At 35.1% G+C, this 20,562-nt stretch overlaps 1 protein-coding gene across 6 annotated transcripts in view; it reads left to right on the top strand.

The window, feature by feature from the left end:
* Positions 1-6,397: 6,397 nt before the first annotated feature.
* The window catches only part of dennd5b (DENN/MADD domain containing 5B), a 46,153-nt gene continuing 31,988 nt past the window's right edge, over positions 6,398-20,562 (top strand). For 4 of the 6 annotated variants that reach the window (XM_067391903.1, XM_067391902.1, XM_067391900.1 and 1 more), the window contains exons 1-2: positions 6,398-6,741; positions 20,196-20,255. In XM_067391903.1, coding sequence (XP_067248004.1) covers positions 6,633-6,741; positions 20,196-20,255 — 169 coding nt within the window. In that variant the 5' untranslated portion in view covers positions 6,398-6,632. The remainder of the gene's footprint in view (positions 6,742-20,195; positions 20,256-20,562) is intronic. The other 2 variants (XM_067391904.1, XM_067391901.1) reach the window with 1 other exon arrangement.

Genomic DNA, 20,562 nt, shown 5'->3' with positions numbered 1-20,562 from the left:
GATGCCCGAGAGGCGTTTCAAAGATGGCCGCCGAGTGAAATGACTTGTCTTAAAGGAACACTCCACTTTTTTTGAAAATAGGCTCATTTTCCAACTCCCCTAGAGTTAAACAGTTGAGTTTTACCGTTTTCGAATCCATTCAGCCAATCTCCGGTTCTGGCGGTACCACTTTTAGCATAGCTTAGCATAGTTCATTGAATCTGATTAGACCGTTAGCATCGCGCTTAAAAATGACCAAAGAGTTTTGATATTTTTCCTATTTAAAACTTGACTCTTCTGTAGTTACATCATGTACTAAGACCGACAGAAAATGAAAAGTTGCGATTTTCTAGGCTGATATGGTTAGGAACTATACTCTCATTCAGGCGTAATAATCAATGAACTTTGCTGCCGTACCATGGCTACAGCAGGCGCAATGATATTACGCAGCGTCTCTCACAAACGTCTCCATGGTTGCAAGGCACGTTCCCTGTGCAAGCAGGGGCTCACGGGCGCTGCGTAATATCATTGCACTGCTGCAGCCATGGAACGGCAGCAAAGTTCCTTGATTATTACGCCTGAATGAGAGTATAGTTCCTAGCCATATAAGCCTAGAAAATCACAACTTTTTATTTTCCGTCGGTCTTAGTACACGATTTAACTACAGAAGAGTCAAGTTTTAAATAGGAAAAATATCAAAACTCTTTGGTCATTTTTAAGCGCGATGCTAACGGTCTAATCAGATTCAATGAACTATGCTAAGCTATGCTAAAAGTGGTACCGCCAGAACCGGAGATCGGCTGAATGGATTCGAAAACGGTAAAACTCAACTGTTTAACTCTAGGGGAGTTGGAAAATTAGCCTATTTTCAAAAAAAGTGGAGTGTTCCTTTAAAGGGTCTTTGTTTAAATGCACAGGACAAATTCAGAGTATGGGTTACCTTTCTTGACCTTCACATGGCACTTTAAAAAACAAAAACAAAACATATGTATTTCCATACACATACACACCCTGCTTCTCAATTGGGATTTGGGATGCTGCGCTGTATAAGGATGCATTTTGGCTGCCATGTCATCAAGCTCCGTTGAAAGATGTCTCAATTTGAAGGATACTTTGAAGGCAGCCTTTATTTTGCATTCTTCATTTGGCTTATTTTGAAGGATGCAAATGTGTATCCTTTGTGTCCTTTCGTTTGAATATTGTCAATACAGTCCAAAAGGGCGAAGAACATCAGAGCTATAGAGTCTAGCTTTCTCTGTTTTTGTGTATGTGATTTATTAAATGTATTTATTGTCTACTTTTTAAATTGTATATTTAATTCATTTACAATGCAATGCAATGCAATACATTTTAAATTGTCATGTATTCACCTGTGTTCTAACTTCTGGAAACACTGCAAATCATTAAAATGACAATGAACTACTTTAAAACCCTTTAACTGCCTGCTCGACCAAATGGTTGAGCACATTTTGAGTCACTATATTTCATTGAGAGGAGTCCCTAACTTAACTCAAGCTGATTGAGCCATCTCTACCATCTGGTTGAGGTATGTTATGCCAAAAAAATTCACTAGATTTCAGAGTTTCAAACAACAGCACTTGTCACAACGCTTCCTCTAACATGGATGTCAGAAACAAAGAAATCACTCCTGCCATGTGAACTGTTCCTGGTGAAATTTTGCAAGGTAAGCAAATTTTTTTGACATATTACACTCTAAGAGCCAAAACTTTACAAAATGATGTTACTTGTGCCATGAAAAAACTTTGGTATGTTTTTAATCATTTTTCAAAAACATGCTCAACCAAATGGTTGATTTGTCACCGCAGTAAACGCAGAAAAGCTAAGGTAATCTTTTCAGATCATCCATTTCTGCAGTCAGAATGGAATATTTGCTGAGAAATATAAACTCCTGACCATTATTAGCTATGAATATGACAGCTATTGTTATTTCTTCATGAATATGCTGAGATAATCTCTTAAATATTTGCCACTTTTGCATATTTTTTGAAGTAAATATAATGAATTCATTGAATTAATGTGTGGAAATCATAATTATCAGAGGCAATTACTTCTTAAATGACAAATGCTGGTGTACTAACATTACTAAAATTGTAAGAGATTGTTATTTATTTATTTGTTTGTTGTTGTTGTTGTTTTTTTTCCAATTAGATGGATGTCAACAGATCCTATCGTACAAGAACGTGCACTCTTCAGGCCCTTGTCCCAGAAAACCCCCAAGATTCTGATGCTGATCTCAGTGATGTTGATGACCCAATAGAGGATCCAGATTATCATCCTGTCCGAGAAGAGAAATGTTCATATATCTAAAAAAAGAAGGGGAAAAAAAAAATCCTGTTGCACTACCACACTTGATGGTGTGTTTCTTGAATCATAAAAGCCTAAAATAATACTATCTTTTGCTATTTTGTTTTTAGTTTTTGAATGCAGAAAGAATGTAATGTCTTTAGTTTTATTACTTTTAGTTATTTGTGTTATTTATTTTAGTTTATTGCAAAAAACAAACAAACAAGAAAACGTAATTTCCTGTGTTAAAATGAAAATCTGAAATATTTTATGGAATATTTCAATAAATAAACAAGATTTAATATATAAAACTTTTATTTTGATTGTTTTAAAATAAATTAGTATTATAGTTCATATTTTCTGATTGTCATACTATGTGTATGCATTTTATTTTTTTACATTTAAGTGCCATATCAACCATTTGGTAGAGGCCAATATTTTAAAAAATTATGGGATGTGTAGAAAAAAAATACAGTGAGTGTGGTAACTAGTGACATAATGAGATAAAAAATGCAAAAAAAATTTTTTTTCAAATGACTTTTTCTTGGTGGGGCAGTTAAATGATTAATAAAATACTGCCTGAACACCATACTGTATATAATGGAGTCCATAGATTGTTTTATTTTATTTATCATAATTTTAATTTGTTTTAGCAAACTGGAAAACACTGAGAGACACAAATTACTTTACACAAATACAGATGCAGTAGCAATACTTCAGTTTAACCTACAGAGGGTGTTATTGTAATATGCTGGGCATATGCTGTAACATCAATGAATATTTTTCATAGCATACTATTTAATACATAGTAATATTTAGTGCATAGCAGATATATGTTGAATGAGCATGCAAAGCTACATTATTATTGTTATAACCGCTTTTCTTTATTATCAATTCTGCCTGGCACATTTCAGATAGGTATTTAAATATGATAACATTTGACTTGAATATGTAAAAACTAGTGCTGTCAATGGATTTAACAAACAACAGTTTACTATAATTATTCGTGAACATTAAAAACTTAAATAAAGTAGAAAGAACATCAACAGGGTATATTTTAAATATTTGATTAATGTCATCTTTTTACTAAGTACTAATGAAGGCCAGTATCATTGAAACCAATATAACCTTGTTTTTTTTAATAAATAAGGTTGTTATGATATCAAAATGTCACATATCAGTGAAATTTCACAATGTTCGACTTTAAACCTAACTAATATAAACTTCAAACATTCTTAAATATGCGTAAACAGTCATTAGTAAAATAAGAACAAATAAACAAGTGATAGCACAAATAAATACAAAATCAACAATGATACAGCTGAAATAAACTGCTTTAGGTTTTTCATTTTAACAGTAGTATTCAGGACAGGTACAAAATACAGAAATTGAATTAAGTAATCAAATGTAATTTGTTCATCACTGTATAAATTAAACCTTATTAAAGCTACAAAAGTTATTAAGTCAAGAGCAGTGAGTGATTTTCTTTGCCTTTTGTTCTTGTTTAACATTAACAGACTGCATAAAAGTAATGGAGAGGCTGAGAAAGGAATCTCTGGGCTTTCACATGAACATGAGCGAACTTCTGGTATCACAATGACAAGGTGACAGGGCATTTTGGGACGGGTGTTACCAAGGCTTACCAGCCTCGAAAGGGATCAGGGAAACTCTGTAAACCATGAATGGAGGAGAATTTCATCCAGTCCAATCCGCTGGATTGGGTGCCTCCACAGCTATGGACATAATCCCTAAAATCTTCACATGGCGAGGGACGCTCTAAGGCCATGATAAATTAGTCAGCCTGGTCCTGCCAGTCCAGCGGCTCAATGATCTTAAGGAACTTTAGGATCCTGATCGACCAGGATTAATATGCCAGCCTCCAATGGCTAGAAGAGAAATCATTTTAGGACTGTTAGATGGAGCTGCTTTCTCAAATAAAGGTTTAGTCCAGTCTTGAACAAATTTTTTAGTCGTTTACTTACAATGTTGATGCAGTCCTTCTGCTTTCTGGTAGAATTTAATTGCCATCTGTTCAACACAACAAATAAATTCTTGAAATGGACAGAGTGAGATCAAACTATTTGCTTGCTAGATATTATAAAATTACAATACCTCACGGCCATCCTCCAAGCGTGTCCCTTCATAGACAACGCCGAATCCTCCCTGACCATTTGATTTTCTGATTCTCACTGGGAGGGAATTCAAGTCAAAGAGGCTCTAAAGACCCACTAGGCCAATAGCAGAGACCATGTCCGGTAGAAGATTCTGATCTAAAGCAGAAAATATCAAATGATTTTTCAGTTAGGGGCCTTTTGATTAGGGTTAGAGATATTCTCATAACAAGGTTACTTGATTTACCTTCAATGCCTCTCTTATCTCTCACACTGCTGAGTCTGAGCGTGACCTGGGCTGCGTCTGTGGTCAAAGAATGACTCCTCAACACTATCAGTCCTCCTCCTCTTTCTCTGTCTGGCCTCCTCATCAACTCCTGCACGTCTGCTGGATGTACTTTCATACAAATTGTGCATGCTATTCACTGTAAAAAATAACCGTGATTTTAACAGTAAAAGACTTTAAAATGCTATATACGGTGAATAACTGTAATAGATCTAACGGTACATTTAATGTAATTTTACGGTAAAATACCATTAAATTCACAGTTTTTGGAAGTGAAAAATAACAATTCATTGTAAAATTTACAGTGAAAAAACGTTAATTGACATTCCCACAATTCCCTGCGTACCACTTCACATTTTATATATTTTTCGTTGAAATAACTCTGTTTCTTCTTAGTTTTTCTCATTTTTTTCTAATCAGTTATGTACATTAGGGGTTTATGTTACATCTAATGTTGTTAAATTAATGTTTATTGTATTTTTAAAATGTCATGTATGTTACCATGATGGTGTTTAGTGTGTGTGTGAATGACACTGTGTGCACCTTCTATATGCTAGTGTTGTCCTTCTCAACTTGTGGAAAATCTGCTTGTGATGAACTTTGATTCATCATGTGACTCTTATCACCACTGTGTTTGGTGACTGTCAGTGTATTATAAAGGTACAAAACAGATATTAGTACTTCATTAGGTTGGTAAATTAACATTATATCAGTTAATGAAATACGTTATTTTACCGTAAATTTAACAGATTTTTTTTTTACATTGCTACTGTATTTTTTTACGGTAAAGTTCTGGCAACCACAAATGCCGTTTTTTTACCGTAAATTTTACTGGGATTTTTTTTTACAGTGTGTGAACATCTCTTCTGGATGTGGAACACTTGGATTCATCTGTGTCGAACTTCTTCCTTAATCAAACTTCTGGTGAGAAGTCAGAAACTTTACATTAACTGTTACTACCACCTAACATAAAAAAAATTGTAATATATTTTTATATTGTAATATATAATTTCAAACCCAGCAGTTGGGTTAAATATTAATTGTTTAAAAATTACTGTATTGCTTGCTTAAAATAAACCCAAAGTATTTTGGAAATGAACCTTTATTAATATGTTTAATAAATGAACCTTTATTAATAGGTTTAATGAATAATAATTAAACAATAAACATTTATTAAATTGCTACCTTTTGATTATTATTGTTGCCTCTAGTAATTATGTGTTTTATTTTTGGGTTCATTTTAAGCCATTCATATACTAATTTTTAAACAATAGTTGGGTTAAATAAAACTGCCCAGCACGTTGGGCAAACATTTAACCCAAACGCTGGGTTAAAGCAACCCAATCGCTGGGATTGTACATTTTCAACCGAACTTGGGTTATTTTTAACCCAGCACTGTATATTTAAAATATATGATTATTTGCATCTTACACTATTGTAATTATTTATTTATCTATCTATATTCATTGATCCAAATCAGGAATGTAATAAAACTATCCGAGCAAATAAAAAAATATTTTTTCATAGATAATCTGATGTATAATAATATTCTGTTCGTTTTGAAAACGCATTTGATATATGAAAAATATTTATTTCTTTTTGCTGATGAATCATAACATTTAAAAGGTAGCCTACGGCTTACATCACTGCACGTTATGGTCAAACATTTGAAAGGACTCGATTGGCTGAGTGTGATCAGCTGAAGCGGTGCGTCAGTGCGAGCAGGAGTGCGCTCATGAAAGCAGCTACAACTCAGAGACACACAGCAGCAAACGCTCTTCAAACCAAATTATCACCATAGACTGCTTTCCGAAGCTCATTCCAAGAAATCATATTGATTAGTGTTTATTATAACCGCGCTTTGGTTCATTTCATTTACCCGGGGACGCTGGATATGGAGCTGGTTGGGTCTGAATAACAAACGCACACAAAGCGGATCAGCTCGAGCCGAGATGAGCGCGACTATGAGCGGCTCTGGGTCAGCGCCCTGTCGCTTCGCACATTACTTCATCATATGCGGAATAGACAACGAAACGGGTCTAGAGCCCGATGCTTTGGCAGGTAAGACTGAGTTATTGTGTTTTATACATTGTAGCGTGATGGTAAACACTACAGCAGCGGGAAGGCGATAATAAACACGAGCTGACGTGCACTGATTTCTTATGAGCCCTGCTTGAATCACATTATAGCCTCCTGATATTAGACCATTAAAATACATGTAATGTTTTAATATGCTTGGCTGGGAATAGCAGACTTAAATTTGTCATGGGAAGAAATTGAGACAAAATGTAGTATAGGTATCAGTAAATTGTTTTTAGTGTAGGTTTTCACCTATATTTGGGTTAAATTTTCTCACAAAATTTGTTTCATTGCACTACTCACGTCTCCATACCAAGATATAAAAATAATGTGGCAGATATTTCTATTAAAAAAGGTCAAATCTAGCATTTATTCCAGTGTATTGAGACTACAATTGAAATTTCAACACATTCAGTCAGGAGATATGGAGACATATATGGAGAAAATGACCAAATTTTTGCATATCACACATTTTATATTTTATATTTATACTATAAAATCTTTTTATATTGAGGAAAAGTACCTTAAAAAACATTATTATTTATGGTTTGTGTTTATGGAGTTGACTTATGATGGTTGTGAGAGAAAATGTGAGCACAATTACTTATATGAATTTAACACAGCCTGCGACAAAAGCCTGTGTATATCTATTGATATAGATGACATTGAATGATCTTAGATCTTAAGTCAATTTAATACCCAATTACCTAAATTAAGTGAAATCATGTTCCCAATCATCCAATGTGCTCTGAAACCAACTGCATATGTTGTTGCAGGAGGGATTAGGTCAATTCAGTAATGGAGAGGTGTTAGCATTGCGCCTTTACGCATCCAATAAAAACAATCATCATCATCTTCCTCCTCATATATTGATAGTCTGAATATATTTAGATGTAAATATATGGTAACTGATTATATCTGTTGATACTGGCTTAATTATTGCCTTGTTGGCATCCGGGCAGAGCATCTAAGAGTGGTTTAGATGGATAAATAGATATATCTAACAGTGGTATATGTATATATTTGATGGTACAAGTTGGTTTGATTGAGCTTATTATATTGGTGTTATTACAAACATACATATTATTGGATACTGAACTTGAAGGGTTTCAAAAGATATCAAAAATATTGCAGGTCAAAGTGCCACCCCTTGAACTTGCATTGAGCAACCAATGCTCACGTGGCTTTCACTTCTGATCATTTTGATTTCACTCACTCATACTGTGACTGGTATCAAGGGACAAATCTCAGACGACTTGATCATTGTCACTTGTTTCTGATGTTATGTAGCTTGTGCTGTGGTGTTTTTGGGACTGCAAGCTTTTGTTTGTACTAATTGTCTCGTATGCTATATGCACGTCTTGTCACTTAATTTGAAAGCTCAAAAGCTTTTGCCAAGAGTACAAATGTAATTGTCAGAGAAAACATGGCTTCTAAAAGCAACTACTGCTTGTAATCCCAGTAGCCAGCCGGTCTACTCTAACCCTGTTTTCAGTCTTTGTCTGGCCTTGTTTTAACAGATGTGGTGATTGCTCTACCTTTTTAAGGCCTGGCACAGTTTAACAGACTGCCGGTGAATTATGTGAAGAGCTAAGCTGCATGTGCATGATGCTCTCGTGGATTAGATGTTGCTTTTAACCAGGAGCATACAGAACAGAATCTGCTAAGAGCTTTTATTTTAGCTTTCAACAGAGGTATTTAGAAGTTTAGCTCTATGCTTGTAAAAATCAATAAATTAAACCTGTGTAATTGTCTTGGGAAATGCAAGTTGATGCAAGTTCACAGAAGATGAATAATTATCAAAAAATAATTTTGGTTTGCAAAAACAAAAATTTGTTAGAAATTCACATAATTATATTAAAACTAAAAAAATATTTTCATGTTATGTTTGATAGATTAATGGGCTTCATTAAATTTCTATACTATTTTGTGCAAATAAAAAAATTACACTTAAAAACTAAAATGAAATGATTTAAATACTAAAATTAAACGATTATGTATAGTATGAAAAATAGATATACTTTTCGGGATTATATAACATTCCAAGATTTAATGCTTTAATTGACGGCATATTAAATTTAAAAAGAGGAGGAAAGTATGCGTAATTAAAGACCCAAAATCAACCAATAAATAAAAAGAAATCGCATAGACATTGGAACTTAGTTATTTTAGTATACTATTGTTTATTAACATTTTTGAATTAGCTTTTGTTTTTACATTTTCAATTTTCATTATAATTTAAGTATTTTTGTTAGGTGATTTTTTTTATTTTTATTGTTTTTTTTCCATATATTTTATATCTAGCTTTTTTATTTCAGTTTTAGTTTTGAGTAATTTTAGTACTTTAACTGAAAAATTTTGAGAAATGTAAAAGTTTTTCAGGTAATACTTATTTAATTTTCATTTTATTTCAATTGACAAAAACAAATTTTAATAGCTTTAATTTCAGGTAACGATAACAACACATGAATTGAGACCTTTCTAGAGACTTGAGACTTGGCAATGCCTTGGAAATCAACCACAGCCCCACATCATAGCAGCACAACTCTAGAAAATCAAAAAATCTGGTTTGTAATGTTTGTACAGAGAGAACAGCCTTTTCCCTTTCAGCAGGTCTGACTTTCCACTGTGAGATTGGTCTGGTTCCCCAGATAAAGTTCATCATGATTAAACATTTTGAGCTTGATTAATTTACCACTGTGTGTGTGTCCAGTGTCATGAGGGCTTGGATTTTATCAGCTCCCCCGGGATGCTCAGATAAACTTCACACTGTGTATAGCATTGTGAGATGCTTCATTTGAGATATCCATATACAGCATAACCTTTGTTGAAGATTATCCTGCTGTTCTTGTTTGATCAATATCGAGTGTTTTGAAAAAGCCCCCTCGCCCCACCCAATTGCACCTGTATTCTCTGGTGGCCTAGTTTCTGAAGGTTAGCTTTGGTTGCACCTCCTGTGAGAAGATGAGAACGCTCATTTGTAATTCAAACCACTTGAAGATGGAAAGAGTGAGAGATGGTTTTCCTGATATATTTTTGGCCCTGCTTCCTCAGTTCCATTGTTCAAAATGCACATTTCCTGCTGGGTACCTCAGCGTGTTTCTGCATCACTGAATGAGCGGCCGTCCAATCCCAGAGGGGCCCTGCACTCATTCGACCAATCTCCCCTATTTCCAGGGCTTTTCAGCATAATCATCACCGCGGGTCACCCTTTCACTGGTCTGTCTGTATACAATCTGTTTCTTGTAATGGAGGATTTTTATTTAAGTGGCTGTTTTTACTGCGTCGAGGTTAATTGAAGCGATCATTCATTATATAAACACTGGCCCCTCGATTGATGTTATTTTAAGTTGTTGTGCCTCCTTTATTTGATGGCAGAGGCTGGTTAATTGGACTTTTGTCCTCGGCTCTGATTACTGCAGTTGCCGTATTTTGAGCTTGTCACCCTCTGCAAGGCCAAAGTATAGTAGACCATTTCCACCTCATAGAATTAAAAAAAAAAAAAAGGTAATTGCAACTTTTTATCTTGCAAAGTGTTTTTTCTCGTAATTGCGTCTTTATTTCTTGCAACTTCTTGTAACTACAACTTTTTTTATCTTGCAAGGTAATTTTGTTTATTGTAATTGAGACTTTATATATTGCAACGGAACTTTCTCGTAATTGTGACTTTATTTCTCACAATGTGACTTTATAGCTCACAATAACTTTATCACGTAAGGCAAATTTGTTTCTTGTAATTGCAGGTTTATATCTTGTAATTGCAACGCCACTTTGTTTCTTGTAACTGCAACTGTTTTCAGGCAAGGTAATTTTATTTCTTTTAATTGCAACTTTAGTCTATAACTCACAATGTGACTCGTGTAAGGCAGCCATTTCTAGTTATTGTGACTTTATATCTCTCACTTTAATTTATATCACGTAAGTTGACTTATATGTATATTGCAATGCGACTTTCTTGAAAATGCAACTTTTTATCTCACAAGGCAGTTTTATTCTTTACAAGTGCAACTTTATATTTCACAAGATGACTGTTTCTTGTAATTGCGACTTTATATAGTTACAATTACAAGATATATCACAAGGCAATTTTATTTCTTATTGCAACTTTATATCTTGTAATTGCAACAATATATTGCAATGCAACTTCTTGTAACTACAACTTATCTTGCAAGGTAATTTTGTTTCTTGTAATTGCAACTTTATATCTTGTAATTGTAACTATATATCGCAGAATGGAACTTTTTCTCACAATGTGACTATAGCGCACATTTGCGACTTTATATCTCACAGTGCAGCTTTCTATTTCATAATTGCGACTTTATATCTTCCAATAATTATCACGTAAGGCGAATTTGTTTCTTGTAATTGCAGCTTCATATCTTGTAATTGCAACTATATATTGCAACGCCACTTTGTTTCTTGTATCTGCAACTTTTTTCTCGCAAGGTTATTTTATTTCTTATAATTGCAACTTTAGGCTATAACTCACAATGTGACTTGTGTAAGGCAGCGTTTCCTGTAATTGTGACTTTATATCTCACAATGTTAATTTATATCATGTAAGTTGACTTATGTATATTGCAATGCAACTTACTTGAAACTAACTTTTTGTTCTTTGCAAGTGCAACTTTATAATTCACAATGTGACTATCATGCAAGATGACAGTTTCTTGTAATTGCAACTGTATTTTTTAATTGCAGCTACATATCGCAGTGCAACTTTGTTTCTTGTAACTTTTTATCTCGCAACCTAAAGCAATTTTATTTCTTATAATTGCAACTTTATATCTTGTAATTGCAACAATATCTTGCAATGCAACTTCTTGTTTTAATCTGGCAAGGTAATTTTGTTTCTTGTAATTGTAACTATATATCGCAATGGAACTTTGTTTTTTGTAACTGCAACTTTTTATCTTGAAATGTAATTCTGTGGCTTTATCTTGTAATTGTAATATAAATTACAGTGCGACTATTTTTCATAGTTTGCGTTTTTATCTTGCAATGTGAATGTTTTTCATAATTGCAACCTTTTTATCTCACAATGCCATTTCATATCTCACAATGTCTTATAAACTTTCTCAAAATTACTTCCATAACAAAGTGATTTGGGGAAAACAAGCTGCACTATTGGCCATCTTATCGTCATGTCTTTTCTCTGTTTATCTGTTTGTTTATTCTTCAGGCTCATTCTCATTAGTCAGTCTCTTTAGCTACCTCTCATATTCAACTTTGGATGTCGGTAGTTTCTTAGAAGGCCTTGCTGTCAAACATATTCTAGGCCTAAGGGTGTAGTATATGCCCACTGAGTAGGATAAAAATAAAGACTATAAATAGGCCTCTTGTGCTTGACTCTATAAGAAGAGGATTGCTACATGTCAGAAAGAAATTGCTTTGCAAGCAGTCCCTTGGTATTTGTTGTGTCGTGATTGTGAACAGTAGTAATTGAAAATGAAAACATGAAACACAAATTTGAATCAGTCATGCACATGCACACATTGTTATGCTCTGGTGGTCCGCACTTTCTGTGTTATTTCAGTTCCCTACAAAACGTGCCGCACCCACAATCCTTTATCTCATCTCGTGTCTTACGGATGTGCCTGCCATGCATCAATAAAATGGCTTTTCCTGCTTTGGCAGAGGAACAATCTTTGATGTAGTCTGTCTCCATCGTTCACACCTCTACCTAAAGAGGGGAGTTGTCTCTTGAAATACCTTCATTTACTGAGGATTTGACACCTTGAATGATCATTAACTGTGAATCTACAATGTCTGGCCCCCTTCAGGTACCTGTTGATATGGAGTGGTGCCTTTTGAAGTAATTTATCTTCTCCATTTAACATTTTATAGTGGTCCCTACGCAGCTTGTAACAAGTACTTGGGCAAACAAGATGCTGCTGAGGGCTACATTTTACTCAGCCAGCAGTGTGCCTGTCATTAGTGGTTTGCTGTCTAGGCAGTGACGTGAGTCATACAAAAACTAAATGCATGTATTCAGAGCAGAGCACAATACTTGGCTACTTGTATATCAGACCCCCCCCCCTTTATGTTTTGCAGGACAGTTTGATTCCTTGACATTTTGTATGCATCCCAAAAGAGGGAAAAAAGTACAAAAAGGTGCAGTATCAAAATGAAAGATATGAAAATGAATTAGGAAAATCTGCACTATGTTTAACTATTGCCTTTAATCAAAGTTTTTCTTAATCCTGATGATTTTTGTGTAAACAAATTAAAAATAAAACCCTAAAATATGCACCAATATTAGAATTCTGGCCAATTAGAAAAGTGAATTATTTGCATGTTGTGACTGATATCCATTAAACGCTGATATTAAAAGTTGTCTAAATAAGGATAAAACACCAAAATGTATATCAAAACATTATAATGTACTGGATGAAACAAAATGGCTATTCATTCGTGAGATTTGCTAAATTCAATATTTAGTTATTGAATTTTTATTTTATAATAATGTATTTATTTTTGTTATTTTTAAAGATTATCTGTAAGTGAACATTAGATTATCGCAAAGGTAATACAAATGTAAAAATTGTCTAAATAAAAAAATTAAATATTCAATATTGACCAATACCAGTGAATTAACTCTAATATAGGCTGATAACTGATATGCATTGCTATATTGTGCGTCACTATTCTTAATGGTGCTCATCTTCCGTTTACAGCTCTCTATTTATTGTCCATCACATGAACACTGATTCTGGTGAAACACTGGGTTTTCACTTCATAGTGGTACTTCAAACATACCTGCTGAAGCAACTTCTGATACTTGAGGCCAGATGAGGTTTACAAATCTTAGGCGTCAAATGGTGCATTGTTACATTGTGACTGCATGACATGTCTCCGTTCATTGTTTCTTAATGACGCTGGCCAGCTCGTATTGTGACTGGAGGCAGAGACGCAAGGCAGTAGTGGATGGCCATAAAGGGAACTAGTTCCTGGACCATCTGTCTCTAAACACCAGCCTGGACATGGGGACAATGGCTATGCTAATGCTGTAACACCTCCCCGGCTTCCCATTGACTTTTCCCTCATGGACCTGAATTGGTGAAAAAACAGGTCAAACGCCAATGCTCTGTAGCTGAGCCATTTCTCTTCAGTTCCTGTTTCCATACGTTGTCCACCCTAGGGTATTTTAACTTAACATTTAATCATTTTTATATTTTTACTTTTTCAGTGTTTAATGTTTTATCTCTACAACCTTTTAATCCTGCATTCATTTGAAAAATTAAACAAAGGTACAGCGGTTCAAAGTTGTGCTTTTACTCTGTACTTTCTAGACTGTGCTTATGAAGATCAGAGATGGTGGGAGGGGGTCTGTAAGCCTGTTAGCGTAATCTACTCAGAGATTCAGTACAACTGTAATCTGCCTTCCTCTTCATTTCAAGTGAAGTTCAATGCCGCACAGTACTGTATCGCAAACGTGGTGGGACTCGCATTTTCACAGCATGTACCATAGCAGTAATTATTCATCTCGTTAACTTTCTTTGTATTTATGTCATTTACTTTTACTTACACTGTGAATATGTAAACTTTTAAGACATATTATTATACATTTTTATAAGTTAATTTTTAGATGCACTGACAATTTTTTATTTTTGTTGTTTGGTTAATTTTGTGGATGGATGGCAAGGTCCATAAATAAATTATTTACTAAATATGGCATAGAATAAAACCCCATTGAACCCCCAACTATGAGCCAGAACCCATCACACAACATGGGCCATGGGAGCAAATCCATGAAAGCTGTTATGGCAACAAAAGGAGGGATTCATATTTTTTGCTATGCTTGTGACATATGAAATGTTCAGCAAAACAAGAAAGAATCAGTTGGGTAATGGCCTGCTGTCAGTTCATTCCAAATGTGTTCAATAGTGGTTCAAGTCTATGCAAGTTTTGTGTAGTCAGTAGGCCAGTCTTCAACATCAGATTTGGTAAAAGACCATCAGTATTGGAAAATGTACAAGAACAAATCTATGTTAACAGCTTGGGTGCCGCTTTATATTGGATGTCTTTACTATGTACGTGCCTCAAAAAATGAATGTATGTATTGTGTTCATGTTGTATTGCAAAACAGTTTGGTGTTGAGGTGTTTTGGGTTTAGGGTGGGTTAAAGCAGTTTCCCAACCCTGTTCCTGGAGGCATACCAACAGTGCACAATTTGGATGACTCCCTTATCTCACCCATATATTTCTGGGCTGCATTCAAAATCGCATACTTATTCCCTACTTATAGTAGACGGAAAAAGAGTGTGACAAAAGAAGTGTGTATGAATTCACAGTACTCATAAAAGAGTAGGCAAAAAGTACCCGGATGCCCTACTACTTTCGGCTAGATTCTGAAGTGCGCGTACTATCCCGTGAGGCCATGGCAGGGGATTTGTTAATGGCAGTGAAGCGACGTAATTGATGCTGGTAGGTCACATGATAATGACAATATGGTGAAAGTAGCAAGTTCGGATTACGTTCATACTACACAGACACTTACTATATAGAACATACTTTTTTACTGGCTGTGAAGTAATTATGTATAGGGCTGTCAAACGATTAATCACGATTAATCGCATACAACATAAAAGTTCGAGTTTGCCTAATATATGTGGGTGTACTGTGTGTAATTATTATGTATATGTAAATACAAACACATCCATGTAAATATTTCTCAAATATATACAAGTATATGTATTTATTTATATTTTTATATAATTTATATGATATATAAATACATAACATATTTCTCTGAAATGTATACATTAATTTGTGTGTATTTATATATACATATTAATTACACACAGTATTCACACATATATTATACAAACTCAAACTTTTATTTTGAATGCGATTAATTGCGATTAATCGTTTGACAGCCCTAATTATGTATTGAAAATAAGTACTTGAGAGTATGTGATTTCTGGTCTTGGAGTCTGCTAACAAGCTGACAAGTTGAATCAGGTGTGTTTGATTTTAAAGAGTTTGAAAATATGTCATGCTGGGACAAAGGTTAAAGGGTCAACATTTTGATTATCGATGTAAGTACAAATTTCTTTGTAAAAACTTCTATATAGAAAACCATTGCCCCTTTTTTCTAAGAGTGTGGTGTCCATATATTTTAGGTCATATAATGTGTATATGAGATGGTTATGTCAGTCCTGTTTGAAAGGCATTTAGGGGGAAAGTGTCTGCTTTGGGTGAATATGTCATAAGTATCCTCACTCTAGATAAGAGCCGTTTAATGCTGTCGGAAGATGGTGGCTGCCAAACGGACAATATTTGTCATAACATGCCGAGTTATGTCACAAGCACATAAATCCAGTTGCATAACATCTTTACTACTCTGTGTGGTTCTCATCTAATATTACAACTGGCCATTCAGAGGCCTTCATCATATAAATGTATGTTTGTTTGTTTGTTTTTTTTCATGCAAAATGGATAACACGTAAAATACATTGTTGAAAGTAAAAGCTTTTCAAATGTTTTATTTAAATGGCAGTCAGACAGTAGATTAATGCAGCTCTGTATATGTAATGTCTGTACTGGTTGTATTGGGCTTCTCAGCCACAAAAGTATGGTTGCAACCAGTAAATGGTCCAATATGCTTGTCAGCAAGTCAAAAGGGTTGTGCCATTGGATCTGCTCAGCCTTCACTATATCTGTGTATGTTTGAGGCCGAATGAGACCATGAACTGGTCATGTTGACTTTGTTCATTGACAAGTTCCAACTCATCGGTAACCTGTGTCCTCAGATAAGACTTATCAAACACCACGTGACTGTTTGTTTCCAGTAAGTGCGATTTTTAGCTTCTTTAACTCCGATTTATACCCATGCTGTTAAATATAAAGGCTCATTTGGGAGTTTAATTTTTGTGTAAATTTGGAAATTGTACTACTTTTGAATCTGTTTTGCCATCCCATACACTCTGATTTGGAGGTTTAGTATGCCCGATTGTAAAGTTGTGTCCCAAATGACGCACTATACACTTATCACTTATACTATGCACCGTGTAGTGAATGATGTTGAACGACAAAATAAGCTAATAGTTTAATCGTCCCTCCCCCTTCACTATGTAATAAAAGCTGCGATAGTTGAATGCATGGTGGTGTTTGTTTTGTCGATTCATTATGTGCGTCATGAAGATATTTAAAGTGCACTTTTTCTTTTTGGAATTTGCGTGAATGCACAATTTTGTTACAAAATGGCATAAGAATAGTGCATATGTGCGCACACCTTAAGTATTAGCATTTTTTGTCTGTTATTCCCACTTCACAAAAACCAGACTGATACGATTTTAGTCTTTAATGACTTTTTAAATTTGAATTCAAACTTTTAAAGGGAATGTAAACACAACTAGTGTTTCATTCTTTGTAAAATTTGACCTGAATGTCTGGAACAGGCTGACATGATGAGTTACACGAAAATTATCTTTACAATCTTATGTGATTTGTCATGCTCTGAAAAAGACTGTTGTTTTGAACGATTGAGCTGGTGCTTTGAGGTTAACCATATTCACTATGCTACAAGACTCTTTTCTTAATAAAACACTGGGTCCGTCTCATTAAATATCTTAAATAAAGATGAAAAACTCTTGCTACTTGCTCCATCCCTCTGTTGGTTTTCAAAGTAACTTGTATCAAGCAAATTAAAGCCATTTGCCCTGTGGAATTTCAATACCAAACCATGTAAGTGAAGGATTTTCTGGCTTATCTCTGTGGTGTAGCAAGATAAAACTTGGAAGTTTAGACGGGCTGGGACTTGTTGTGGATCACAGCTTCAGCAGATGTGTCATGAGGCTGACAGCGGAGCTGTGCTGACTGTCCAAACCCTGTGAGAAGGAAAAGGACCCCAATGTTTTGTGCTCACAATGTGCCCAATCAGCACTTGAAACACACACACACATACATAGCAAGAGCTGAGTTACGTAACGCTGTTGAGGATGGACAAAGGCTCTGCAGGAGACATTGTGTTCCATCTCTTGCTTTTTCCCAGTCTTCCATCAGCACTTTTAAAATGAATGGAGCTCAGAGCGAGGCCAGAGATTTTTGGTCTTTGAAGCTCAATATCACAAATCCATTACTCTGTTCCACTGCTAGGCTTTTGGATAAAGTTCTTATGATTAATGATTGGAGTACTGCAAAGAGTATCAGGGTACAAAAAGCATGGTATGGTCCTTGAGACTTAATAGAGTAGCTGACTCGCATTTAACATTCATCAGCTTTGAATACGTGATATGGGTTAATTGAGTGAGGAAGACTATGACAGTGCTGGATTTAACAGATTGCAGAGGTAGTTATGTTCCCAGGTGAGTTCAAAGAGTAGTTGATTCTCATTTAGTCAGCAGTGACGTTTTTTCGTAACGCACAGGCTGAGTCATCCTGTAAGTACCGCTCACAACACTGCAGACACAGCAGTCGCTTCCTGTGTGGGTGAATCTCAATAACAGCACATCTGTCTTGTTTTTCTAATTTTTTAAGAAAGAAACGAGTTTCAGCGCCTCACTTCCTAATAAATTATACCTATTCTTAGTATTTTTTGCATTTTAACATTGTGCACATGACATTAAGTATATTTCATTACTGATCTGATGTTTTGTAATTTAGATGTTCATTTCCGTTATTCTCATGATGATTCTCATTAGATTCTTATTACTGTGTTATGGGTGCAATCAGTGTTGGGGAAAGTTACTTTTAAAAGTAATGCATTACAATATTTCGTTACTCCCTAAAAAAGTAACTAATTGCGTTACTTTGTTACTTTTTATGAAAAGTAATGCGTTACATTACTTTTGCGTTACTTTTTCTCACTGGGGCTTGTTTGTTTTTAATAACAACAAAAAAGTTATATTTTTAGCAAAAAGGCCCTTTCACACCAAAAGTGAAATGAATAAGCCTCAGGCTATAGGAAAAGCATATTTACACCTGTACAGTAGAGGGCGCAGCTCAAACAAACCTTTCTAATCTAAAGTATTTTTTGCTTATTAGTATGGTTGAATTAGGTATATTGAAGATCAGCAGCAAAGACATTGGTTAATAATTGAAATTAAATACATAATACATAAATGTTTTCATGCAAGTGAGATAAGTAAATGCATGTTCACATTTAGTCTAAAACTACAACAACCATCATGTTCACACAGCGCACACAACACCCTCTGCACTTTATTTCTGTCAACATGGGGACAGGAGAGCTGTCAGTCAATAAATGTGAAAAAGTAACTTGCGTTACTTATTTGAAAAAGTAACTTAGATATTTTGTTGTAAATTGAAAAAAGTAATGCGTTACTTTACTAGTTACTTGAAAAAGTAATCTGATTACGTAACTCAAGTTACTTGTAATGCGTTACCCCAACACTGGGTGCAATTATATATTTTTAACAGCATAAATTGAATTAGTACAGCAAATTGTTAAAGAGGACCTGTAATGCCCCTTTTACAAGACGTAATATAAGTCTGTGGTGTCCCCAGAATAAGTCTGTGAAGTTTCAGCTCAACATATCATTTATTATAGCTTGTCAAATTTACCCCAATTTGGGTGTGAGCAAAAACACACCGTTTTTGTGTGTGTCCCTTTAAATGCAAATGAGCTGCTGCTCCCGGCCCCCTTTCCAGAAGAGGGCGGAGCTTCAACGGCTTGCTCTTTGGTTGCTCATCAACAACAAAGCTGGAGAATCTCACGCAGCCAAAATGTCGATTGTCGGTAATGGTGTTCAGCCTTACAAAACATGGCCTCGTCCCCTTTGTTGTGTGTTCTCGGGGCCAGGGCTTATGCAAATTTTAGGTTTAAAGAAGCTTGTTGTAGTCCCTACCAACCATTTGTTGTTGTCCTTAAACAGAAAATTCTTTAATGCTTTTTCTTTAGATATTTTCTTTTAAAGAATTTATTTTATGAGATAAGATTAGATTTCATCTTTTGATTCATAAGTGAAATATGATCCAAACATGTTTTTGACAGGGTTTTTCCCCAGTGCACATTGAATGTCTTGGGTGATATTTAATAAATGGCACATATCCAATTTTGATGAACCAAACTATTTGAGGCCAAATCGAAGATGACTTGTCAGCCCGGCATTGAAGACTATGATTGAATGTGTGTGGGTTGCACATGTAGATATTCCTTACCTACCTACATATCTTGTAGCGTTCCTTTAACACCCACCATTAAGATATTCTGCGAGTGCTTGCTGGTCATGCAAAATGTGATGTCTCCGTCCCAGCAGAGAGTGCAGCCTACAGTCAAGCTGTGCTCGCCAAACACGTCTCACTTCACCTCCATCACTGCTCAGCCTGCAAAATAACACACACGCTGTCTGTCTGCAAAGCCATTGCACTTTGAATTGTGTAGTCACGCATCATTTTGTTTGCTTTTCCATTTCTGTGTTTGGTTTGACATTTTTGCTTTTTGTTTGTCTGTTTGTGTGTTTGCCATCTCAGCTTTGTACCAATGGCTAGAGGCTGATCGACAGGGCAAGGACCCAGAGGCCTTGGCAGCAGGTAAACATCATCATTAACCTTCTCACTGCTAAGCTTCCCTAAATTTCTCCATTCTTATTTCCCATTCTCTGTTCCTTTGGCCCTGATTACATTTGGTATTAAAGGGATAGTTACCCCAAAAATGAAAATTATCCCATGATTTACTCACCCTCAAGCCATCCTAGGTCTATATGACTATCTTTTTTAAGACGTACACAATTGGAGGTATACTATAAAATATGCTGGCTCTTTCAAGCTTTATAATAGTAGATATAGCAGTATATCCACGCAGATCCAGGCGGTTAATAAAGGCCTTCTGAAGTGAAGC

This window comes from Chanodichthys erythropterus, chromosome 8 (genome assembly GCF_024489055.1).
Source record: "Chanodichthys erythropterus isolate Z2021 chromosome 8, ASM2448905v1, whole genome shotgun sequence".
Classification (NCBI taxonomy): domain Eukaryota; kingdom Metazoa; phylum Chordata; class Actinopteri; order Cypriniformes; family Xenocyprididae; genus Chanodichthys; species Chanodichthys erythropterus.
Note: the sequence above shows the minus strand (reverse complement) of the source record. Positions and strands in the feature narration are given on the sequence as shown.